This window comes from Quercus lobata, chromosome 1 (assembly GCF_001633185.2).
Source record: "Quercus lobata isolate SW786 chromosome 1, ValleyOak3.0 Primary Assembly, whole genome shotgun sequence".
NCBI lineage: Eukaryota > Viridiplantae > Streptophyta > Magnoliopsida > Fagales > Fagaceae > Quercus > Quercus lobata.
In genome coordinates this window covers 22166301-22178307 of record NC_044904.1, presented here as the reverse complement: position 1 = coordinate 22178307, position 12007 = coordinate 22166301, and the positions used below count along the sequence as shown (strand labels likewise).

Here is a 12007-nt window from a genome sequence, read left to right as displayed (position 1 = left end):
ACCTTTTTCTTATAATTTTGAAATGGTTTCCTAACTTTCAAATGTTTTAGTTTAACTCTTGACCTTTTAAAGACTACTTAAAAAGTCACTAACTTGACTAGTTCTTTTCTTTGAATCATTACAAATAATATCAACGCCAACCAGGTAATACCCAAGGCCAACCCTAGGCCTAGGCAACTAGGACATGGCCTAAGATTTCCAACAAGAGAAAGGCCTCCAAATATATATGGGGTCAATAAGTGATATATATTATATTAAAAAAGTATCTGATCAGACTAGTTCTTATCATTGAGTTATTACAAATGGTATCATAGCCAAATAGGTAATACGCAAGGCCACCCTTAGGCGTAGGCAACTTGGGTCATGGCCTAAAAGCACTAACATCCAGGTATGTAAACCCAAAAATTTTTACATCCTAACTACAATAAGGTTGCATATATGCAACCTTACTATTCATGGGATTGTAAAAAAAAATAATAATAAAAATAAAAATTTAATCTTACACACTCTCTCTTCCTCTGACTTTCAAACTCCTCTCTTCTTTCTTTTCACCTCTCTCCCTCTCACGCTCTCTCCTCCCTTCCTCTCATGGTGAAGATTCTCTCTTCCTCTCAGATGAAGCTCTCTCAAGATTGGCTTTTGGGCTTCGAATCAGCGTGGCAGATCGACGTGGAGGCTTTAGGTGGGTGGGATTCAGATCGTCCTGGGTCGATGGGTGCTCGTGGGTGATCGTAGCTTGCCGTGGGTGGGTTCAGATCATCAGGGTGGCTGTGGGGCCATTGGTGCTCATGGGTGGTCATGGCTTTGCTCTCCATGGGTCGCTGCAAGTCTTGGGTTTTGTGGTTGTGGCAGAAAATGGGTTTGATTTGGGTTTGTGGATATGGATTTGGCAGTGATGGCTGTTGATGGTGGTGGTGTTGGTTGTGATTGTGATTGTGATTATGGTGGTGGTGTAGGTTGGTTGTGGGTGGTGGTGGAGGTGGCTAGTTTTGATTGTTGGTGTGTGGTGGTTGGTTATATTTGTGGTTGTGGGAGAAGAGAAAGATAGAGCGGGACGAAAGAGAGAGAAGAATACTTTTTCTTATTTTTTTAGATAGTTTATATTATTTTAATGGGTTATATGTAAAAATAAAAACTAGTATGTAGGGTGTATTGTAAAGTGAGTTGGTATAATAGATAAAACAGGTTTTTAGATGTTAAAATAGCAACCGATTCTCATTCCCGGATGCTAATGCTCTAAAGTCCCCTACTAGAAAAAGACCTCCAAATGTGGGGGCCAATAACTTGATTTGTACAATTTTTTTCCCTATTAAGAAAGCTCAAAATTTGGTTGATGATAGAAATGCTACAAATTTTATTACATAGGTCTTTCAAATTGTTGTGCCACCAATCATAAGTAATTCAAATATTTATTTATTATCTTGTTGACGTGTCATCAATCACAATCTCTTCCACATCATCTTGTAAGCATTTTGTAGTAATATTTATAGTAAATTTAGCATTTTTCCAAAATAAATTATAGGTTAATAAAAATCCAACCAAATCACCATTAAGTAAATGGAAAATGTTAAGTTGCTACAAAATACTTACAAACTGATGTGGCAAGAATAGATGATGAATTAGTCAGTCTGTAAGGCTTATGTAATAAAATTTATAATGTTTCTAGCATTGCTCAAGTGAACTAGTCATATAAAAAAGTAAGAATAATGGATTATATATATATAATTATAGTACAAAACATTAATTAAATTGATTATTAATAAACTAAATATTATTTAAGTGATATTTAAATACGTAAATGTGTATTTAAATTTTTAGACTAAGGCCCCAACTTGTATTAAGCCAGCTCTAGTAATACCATGTGGGCTTGAAGATATTGTCTCACAAAGTGGGATCTAACAAGGATGACAGAAATTTAAGTAAGGGAGATTGTAATATCCTAATTGATTGAATACAGATTAAGTATGGGTGTGTGATAAGTCTTACATTAAGCATATACTGGGTTAATCTGAGCTTTATTAATGATTATAAGAAGGTTTAATAATAACTAAATTATTTATTTTGAGTATAACATAAATGCAGCTAGCGCTTTTCTTTGGGTTTTTCTTTCTTTTCTTTTTTTCTTTTCTTTTTTTTGTGAAAATACTAAGTTCTTTGAGTAAATTTGAACATCCTTCTATGTACATTGATGTTGCTTTATCTTCCACTAAAAATTAATCACTAACCCATTCTTTGTTATTATATCATATAGAAAATATACAAAAGTTCTTCCTGCAGTAGAAGAGGGGCACAAGCCCATTATGCAACGGGGGTGCTAAACTCAACTCCATTTAAAGGCCCAGACCATCAATTGACCACCCTCGTTAACTTATGACATGTGAGAAAAGAACTCGACACAAACACCTGGGTTTGGATTCCCTCAGGCCCTAATGCAGTAATTGAATTAAAGTACTAACCCTCGACTCTCGAGGGCCTAATGCGATGACTATATCCACTTTTTGGGATATTCTACATGGCATTTGTACAAGCAAAATATAAAATGTATGTGATGAACTCATGAACATGATGTTACAATAACTAGATTCTCATTATATATACACAAAGTTACAGAACGTATTACAAATCATATTATAAGCCTTACCAAAAGATGAAAAAAAAACAGCACACACTGTTGAACATCTTTGATAACTCTTCCACTCAAAATCATACTATTCCATTGCGGTTGAACTTTTGATTTTCTTTATTATTACTGGATATATCTGCTCACCCTTACCCCAAAAAGAGCTTACTCAATAGACAAACCGAGTCCACTCGAAACCATAGCCGAAGTTCCAAATTTTATCCTCATTCATCGTTGTTATCGTCGTCGTTTTCCTCAGCTCTCTCTTCCACAATTGTCTCCAATGCAGGGGCATTAGAGGGCCTCAATGGGAAATCAAGGAGTGATGGTGCAACTTCAATCCAGGGCTTCATTGTATACCCGAGCTGCTTTGCCATTAGGACTGAAACAAATTTGGATGAATTCATTAATATTTGTAATGGGGATGGTTTCAATTTGATCTCTCTTTCTCCTATGTTTGGATAAAAGTTGGGTTTGAGCTAAAGGTGATGAATAACTCTGTTTATATAGGGCAGGCAGTGGCTCTAAACTTAGAAATAACCAAGAGAATATTACGGATAGGTCAAGCTTAACTGAAGGGCATTAAAAAACTGAAAACTTCCTTCAACAATGGGTACCGAATTTAGTATGTGAAAAGGGATGGTTGGCCAAAGCTTCCTGAAAAATGAATGGAGGAGAAAGAGATTGTCTTCTAGGGCCAAATTGGCTTATTTTGGTGTCCTTTACCAAAAATATTAAAGCCAATATTTTTCACTAAAAAAATCTACTGGAAAAGCAAAGAGAGGAAACCAAATTCTAAATTTCGTTAAATGGTATCTTGGACCTATCCAGACTTAGAACAGAAATTTGGTTAACGAAGTCTCCAGAAAGCTTTCATATATATATATATGAAAGCTTTCTGGAGACTTCGTTAACCAAATTTCTGTTCTAAGTATAGTAAAGTCTCCAAAAGCATCCTAATAGGTTTCAATAAGTCCAATTATTATAACATTTTTCACTGATTTCACAACTATAGATGTCACATTTTATTATTAAGATTTAGGACATTATAAAAATGCTATTAATTGGTAGACTTATGTTAAATTGATGTTGTAGCAATCACAACTTATTGTGGAAACAAAAAATTGTATCTAACATTACACAATAGGTTCCCAAAAAAGAAAAAACTAAAATGTACTCTCTCTGTCTCTCTCTCTAAATTTTCATTTAATATGTACACTCTCTCTCTAAGTTTTCATTAAACTTTCAAATAAGGGAATGAACTTTCTATTCCTTCCATTAAAACTCCCAAATAAGAGAAGAGAAGAATATTCTAAAATAATTTTTTTCATTCATTTCCATTCCATCCTCCCAAACGATGGCTTAATGAGTAATTATACACATTCCATGGGTCTTGAATTCATGACTCCTTAAAACATTTACCCTTCATTTGGAAGGAGAAAATGGAATTGAATGAAAAAAAATTAAGAGAATAATTTTATAATATTCTTCCCTTCCCTTATTTGAGAGTTTTAATGGAGGGAATGAAAAATTTGTTCTTTTTTGGGAGTTTAAGTGAGAGAGAATGGAATGGGTAAGAATGAACACTCATTCCTCTCTATTTCCTTAAAACCTCAAATTTTCATTCCTCTCAAAATTGGGAGGAATAAAAGGGAATTGAATTAGATTTAATGAATTTTTTACTTAAACTCTCAAAATACCCCTATTTATTCATCCATTTTATTTTAAAATAGGGATTTAATACTAATAATATCATAAAATGAATTAATTTCATTCCTTTTATGTTACTCCCAAATAAGATTACTTACATTCCATTCATTTTTATTATTTTATTTTAAAACATCCAATTAAGGTTATTTAATTCTATTCCATTCCATTCCTTTTTCTTTTTCTTTTTCTTTTTCTTTACTTAAATACATTCTATTCAATTCCATTCATTTATATTCCCTTATAATTATTCCATTCTATTCTCTTATAAACTCCGAAACAAAGCCTTAGAGTTAGACTAATCATGACGAATTTGGCAAGTAGCCCACAATGTTTCATTCCCAAAATATAGGAAATAAATAAATTAATTTCTAGTCATTACATCTTGTATAATGCAGATTAGAGCATTAGGTTTGTTCATATTACATGAAAATCAAGCTAGACTTAACCGCCCAACTCAATTTTATGTTCAGGCTTCAGGCTTGGCTCTTTGGTTTTTCAATGAACTTGAGCATTCTCGAGCAACATAAAACTTATATATGTTGATGGTTTGCAGACAGACCTATATTATTAATGTTGGATGGTTTCGATATATTCTAAGCATTAACCTTGTTAGAAAATGAAAAGGAAAAGATATTAAACAAGGAAAGGAATCATCAAGATTAAGCCGTCGCTAACTGTCAAATGCAAAGAATGATTGTAATTTTAAACAAGGAATGAAATCACACATTAACAACAAATTCAATACAAAAAGGAAGGATATTCAAAACCAAAGGGAAGGATTTTATCATATTTAACTCTTTCCATCAACCATGCCCGCAAAAATTGAAGCCCACTTCCTCTTTAATCTAGAGATGAGCATGTTGGAAGTGATTAGTGTTAATAGGATTATAATAGGCAATAATTAGTGTTAACTGGTTTATATTAACCAGGAAAACCGAACCCTGGCAAAAGGAGCAATCAAAGCAATTTTCCATCACAAAAACTGACGCCAGAAAGAAAAAACAGCAATTCAAAATCAGACCCTAAAGATGCAAAAATTCAGATGCTACTTCAAAAGATAAAAACAATGCTATTTCATAACCTCAAAGGGCGGCAGAATCAGCCACGCCTCACAAAGCATAGATTGTTTTTTTTTTTTTTTTATGTAGATCACAATTCATGATACATAGATTACTAGCTTGAATATGGCCATATATCCATCAAGCCTATGTAAATACATAAACACAATATCCTAGCTCCATTTCCCATGGTATGTCACCGAGATTACTAACCGAAACACAAACTGCTACAGCATCCAAGCATCCCATAGAAAGTGACCCCAGAAAACAAACACCTTAATGGTAGGTATGGTTGAAAAGGGCCAAATATCTATCAAGCCTAGGTACCATATAGGTAAACACAGTATCCTAACTCCATTTCCCATAATTTATGAACACCAGATTACTAATATAAATACAAACTGCTGCAGCTGTGCAAGCTACACAAATTGAACTTTCTCTAAAACTTCTACATTACTTAACGACTACTTCCATTTATGCCCCATCTAGGACTATGACTCTTACAGTCTTACTACACTTCTCACATATGCTGACCCAACAATGAATATACCAAGTACTATGTAAGCATAAACAAAATATCCTAGTTCCATTTCACATGATTTATCACCCCTAGATTACTGGTGTATTTTAGCGGTGGGCAAGCCGAAAAACTGGGTTCTAGTTTTCTCAAGAACAAGCTACCACTATCATCTGGTTGGGAAAATAAATCCCAAATCACAATTAACCTGCCATCAGTTTCAATCATTCAATAGGAATAATCATCAATCTCACCAACCTTATGGTATTGCACTAACTGTAAAACAATTACACTGCATACATTTTGGTCTGACTCATGTAGAGACTAGGAACATTCACCCTATCTTGCATTGACATTCCCATGAACAAATAAGAAAATTCCAACAAAAAAGAAACATGAAGAACATTTGAGTTGAGTATCACTAAACAGAAAGTTACTTCACATGTATCTATCAGCCAGAGTAATTTTATTATAAGTAACCATAGATTCTAATATATTATAAACCTAGTGACTCAAACTGCAACCAGAAATATCCTAGGAGATGACACTCGGCTTCGAGGCCCTCCTACAACATCACCTTAAGTAGGGCCTTAATAAGATTTTGGAGAGTACAACAGATGTTTATGTGTGGCTGCACTATTGTGTAGCAGTTTCAATGTTACAGTAAACAATTTAAGGTTGTAAGATGTTTCAAAACATGGTCCAAATGAAATGAAAAGAAGCAACAAGAAATGCCAACAAAAATTAGAGCCACGGTGTTGAAATGAATAGGTTGGATAATATGATAGAAACATGAAATTGACTACAATGTTTCAAGTCCTTCGACCCTGTATCACAATTTGATTTTCCTAAACACTAACAATGAATTTGATTTTCCTAAACACTAACAATGCCATTTCACTAGCAAAGGCCAAAGACATTCATGAACAAAAAATGTGGCACAATCTTAAGCCATCAAAATTCTAAATGAAAAACTTCTTTCAATTAAAGCAGCAATCAAACACCTTCTTGAGATCCAAAAAGTGACCAAGAAGCTCATATTCAGAAAATAAAATCAAACCAAACAATCATAAAATCAAACTCATAAAAGCAAAATTAACCACAAAAATCATTAAATCAAACTCAAACAGCATAATTCCTCATAAGAAAAAACTAAATAATTATCCATCCAATTCATCTAATTACCTTGAAATATCACAAAATTCCCAAAATATCCGATTTTGTTTTTTTCAAAATTAAAATAGAAGAAGAACCTCTATCTCTCTCTCTCTGTCTCTCTCTCTATCTCTCTCAGTCCAGAGGGACTTCCACGTCACCATCGGAGATCTCCTGCTGCAAATCCTTAGGGTCTTTCCCATCGACCGTGCAACCCACAGAGACGCACGTGCCGAGAATCTCCTTGACGGTGCCACTGAGGTCTTTGGCCATGGACCTAGGGCGCATAACCTTGGCGATCTCAACGACGTCGTCGAGGGAGATATTCCCGTTGTGCTTGATATTCTTCGTCTTCTTCCGGTCACGCTCCGGCTCCTTCAGAGCCTTGATGACCAGAGCCGCCGCCGATGGCACCACCGACACCTTGGCCTGACGATTCTGCACAGTCAGCTTCACCGTCACGCGCAGGCCCTTCCAGTCCTTCGCAGTCTCCTTCGCTATGTCTTCTCCGATCTTCTTCGGCGAGAGACCTAGCGGACCGATCTTTGGGGCGAGTGAACTCGCAGCACCGACCTCACCTCCGGTGACTCTGACGTACACATCGACGACCTGCGAGGGGTCGAGCTTCGGCGGCATTGTTGATTGGGATTTTGGGTCGGGATGATGAGGCTGCTACTTTGTGAAAGCTAGGGTTTCAGAGAAGCGAAGCGAGAGAGTAAGAGTTAGCAAAAATATAAAAAGGCTAGGGTTTTGCTGAATCTCACTTCAAATGTCTGTTTTCGCCCTTGGATAATCGGGAGGTTTTAGCATTTCGTAGATATGGGATGGTTATTTTGGTATTATAACAAATATGGATGACATTTTTTTTTTTTTTTTAAAAATGGGCATTTATTCCTAATTTACAAACTATATAGTAAAATGCTCATATTTTTAAACTATTTAGTAAAATGTCTTTATTTTTGAAACTCTAGTAATGTTGAGTTCTATGCATATTTTGCCACAATTTGTTTTGAAAATTTAAGTGAAACTCTTATTGGTCTCTCTCTCACCAGCTCTTGAACCCAAGTCGTGGTACTTGTTATAAGTATTCAAGGCATTGAGATACTACAAGAGCTTGTGAAAATTTAAGTGAAACTCGATATTGCAAATGTCAAGTTCTACTTAAAAATACACATGGAACTCGATTTTGAGGATGTCTACAAAACTCAATTTTGTTAAAATCAAGTTTTAAAACAAATGGGCATTCCACTAAATAATTTCAAAATATGAGCATTTTACTACATAGTTTGAAAATTATGGGCAAATGTCCATTTTCCCTGACATTTTTTTATTATAGTTGTAGGGACACGATTTTTAACGACCCATGAGTGACGTTGGGCTCATATGTAAAGGGCCCCAACAATATGATTTGTAGAGAGTGGGCTTGAAAGGCAAGACCTTGGACGCAGGTGAACGGTGTAATCAGGGTTTCTATGGAAGCTCTTATACGGGCAGACTTGGCTTGACTAGCTAAGTCTTTCTTTAGTGCGGGTTGTGGGATCTAAATCCTCGGACAGCATCCGAGGAGCATTATACCCTTTCTCCCTTTCCAGGATTTTTCCTCCTCCTGGGGGCCTCTTTCTCCTTTGCCTTCTTTCCCTTTTATACTAGTGTTCATTTCCTTTTTTAGTGTCTACGTGTAAGTTTTACTTTCTGGGGTGCAGACCTATCCTGTCAACTCATACCTAGAGTGGTTGGGTGTCGTTAGAAAAGTATAAGGGCATGGTTTGGAGTATGGGCTTGTCAGATGCAGGATTCTGTATTACTATGTTGGCGGCTTTCTCCCTTGTCCTGCCCCCTATACCGAGTTTGCTCTTTTCTCCAGGCGTTTTGTGAGGTGCTGAGTATAAGATCGTCCTCGGCCACGTCCTCGTGCCCTTCTTGGACTTTCATTATGCGTCCTCGGTAATAGCTCTTCTCGGCTTAGGCCTTGGGCCCAAACGTAGAATGGGCCTAGGCCACGAATTATCAGGTCCCACAATAGTAATTTTTAATTTTTTTTTTTTTATTAAAGGTTAGAAAGTTTTTTAATGAAAAAAGTTTTATTGCGTGCTAGCATGCAGCAAAACCTTTTCTTTTTTTAATTAAACTATTTACTATTTGAAATAATATTATATGAGTTCCTATTTGCTTAGAGCACTCACAATAAGGTTGCTAAAATGACGATTTAGTCATTTTAGCAACTCAAACACTAAACACACACATTATAGCAAAGTTGTTAAACTTAATATAATTTGACTCATAGCTGCTATCTCTAGCAACTCATTGTTTTTTTTTTTTTTTTTTTTTTTTTTAAGAAGAAGGCTGACTGGCCAATTTATTTGATTGCTGAAAAATCAGATACATAAAACTTATAAATGTCCGGAGGAACAAATTCCAACTAAACTAAAATAGGAAATGACAGTCTTGCTCTCCTAACTAAAGAATGTGTCAAAGCGTTGCTTTGTTGATGTATATGAAAGGAAGAATAGTTTTTTTTAATACGAAAGAAAGAATAGTTCTGAAAGGAACTAACTGAAGACGTAATGTCTTTAATCAAGTGACTACATGATGGGTGATGGAAGCACTGATTTTTTATAGCCGAGATGGATAACTCTGAATCGCCTTCAAAAATTGAACCTTGCAAATCCAGTTCTTGAACAAAGTGGACCGCCCTTCTAGTTGCAAGAGTTTCCAGAGCAACTACTAATGAAGGCAGGGGGGTGATCTCAGATAGAGCTGCCTTAACTTCTCCAAGAGAATTGCAAACCACTACACCAATACTTGCTGCACCCAAATCCTCAAAAACAGCACCATAAAAGTTTGTTTTCAAAGTGCTCGGATCAGGGGGCTTCCAAATTGTTTTCTTTGGGGTTTATTTCATACGAGGCTATCCCTACTGCTGTTGAAATTCCTAGAGGTGTTGGTTTGCCAGAGTCCAAAATTTTTGCCAAAGGAGCTACTATCTCATTTACCCTACATTTGTTACGTCTACACCAGATGGACTAGCATATCATAATAAACAGTTTTGAACCCTCTAGCATCTCACCATAGCTGAAAGTTATATGCTAAAAACAATATTTTATTCACACACACTCACCATCTCTCACACGCACTCACAATGTTTATACACTTATGACAATTAGAAAACATGTATAACTTGTTTATACACTTATGAACAAGCTGTCTAAGGTTTCAATTAGTTCAATTCATTAGGTCTAATGTCATTGAATAAGGGACCTATTTATCAATGTTAATTTTTGTGGAGGCATGATATATAAATGGATGGACCTAAACCTTTTGTGGAGCCATGATATGTGTTAATTTTTGTTTTGTACTAAAAGGGGATGCTTAGTTTGCTATGATCAGGGCTGGCCCAAGGACTAGGCAACTTAGGCCTAGGCCTAAGGCCCACAACCAAAAAAAAATTCCCTAGTAAAAAAAGGCCCATCTTTCTTCGTAAAATGCTCAGAATTTTATAAAAATATAACATTTTTTAAATAATCAATACTTTTTTTTTATGAGTGATGCTAAAGATGTCACAAATTTTACTATAAACTTAACTGACATATCACCAATCACATAAAAACGTAAGTCAAACACAAATAAATTAAATTGTTGAAATTCATTAATTATAGTCATTATCATATTATATTGTAAACATTTTACAGTATCTTTACTATTTTTCTTTTTCATTTCTAACAAGGCTTCTAAATTAGGAGACTGCTAGAAATTTAACCCAATTGAAACCCCAAAATATTTCAAAAAAAATACTACAAATGTGATAGATCATCAATGATGACTAATCTCCCCTAATAGTTTGAGACTTTAATTTTTGTAAACTAATCTTCTATAAAGTCACACACCAAATAATATCTATCTATCTCTTCCTCTTAAAAAGAAGATATAAAATTAAATTTTAGATTAAAACTTTACTTAACAATGCATAGTCATGTATCAAAGTTAAAGTAAGTTTTTTTTTTTTTAAATAATATTTTTTTAGTTCTTTTTGTTTAAATTTATGGTTCAACAATGATATTGAATCCTCTATATGAAATTAACATTAGTTTAATTAGTATTATTCATTAATTTCTGTATTTACATCAAATTAGTCTAAATTTAATTAGTATTATATAATTTTATTTAATTAATGTTTACATATAAAAAAGTCCTATATAAAATTTCGCCTTAGGCCCCAAAATTTGTTGGGCCAGCCTTGGCTATGATATCATATAGTTTTATTTGAAATATCATAATCTAGTTTGTTGTTCAGCTAATTGACATTCATTCATGTACTTGATTCTTATTTAAGGGACCCATAATTTTCTTTGGCCACTAACTTTAAGTATGTTATTGAAATGATTAATGTCAGTTTTTTCTTTCAAAATTTCAGTTACATTCATCCAAAATTTTCAGTTTTTCTTATCTAGTTACATTGAGTTACATTTATTTAATCTTTCAAAGAAGCCATTGTATCCTTGATAACATGAATTTATAATACTTCATATATGTCAAGCAGCTTAACCTACTATGTTTTTGTTCAAACCCCATAGGTTTTCATTGTCTTGTTTTATAATCTCACATTCTTCGTGATTTGGGTGCTTTGTAAAAATATCTTTAATATATAGGTTGTGTCATTATCTAATTATGGACTCACAAGGTGACTTGTCGTTGTACACTAGTATCATAGAAGGGAACATTGATATTGACTCACCCTTTTGGGTGTATTCCAAAATAATCCAATGCTTGTTTTAAATTCTTTGCCTGAAGTTGAGACCATCACCGAAAAGGCCAATCGAAAGGAAAAAGCTAGTGAGAAAGATGTTGGGGAATATTTGGCGAATAAGATGAAATATATTGAGGATTCACAAGAACAAGAAAAAGAAAGTCTTCACATCAAAGCAGAAAGGGTTCACTTGGAAGAGTTGA

At 34.6% G+C, this 12007-nt stretch overlaps 1 protein-coding gene across 1 annotated transcript; it reads right to left on the bottom strand.

The window, feature by feature from the left end:
* Window positions 1-7016: 7016 nt before the first annotated feature.
* Window positions 7017-7857, bottom strand: LOC115983468 (60S ribosomal protein L12). The gene has a single exon (XM_031106154.1). The coding sequence runs from the start codon at window positions 7694-7696 to the stop codon at window positions 7196-7198; it is 501 nt and encodes a 166-aa protein (XP_030962014.1). The 5' UTR covers window positions 7697-7857; the 3' UTR covers window positions 7017-7195.
* Window positions 7858-12007: the final 4150 nt, after the last annotated feature.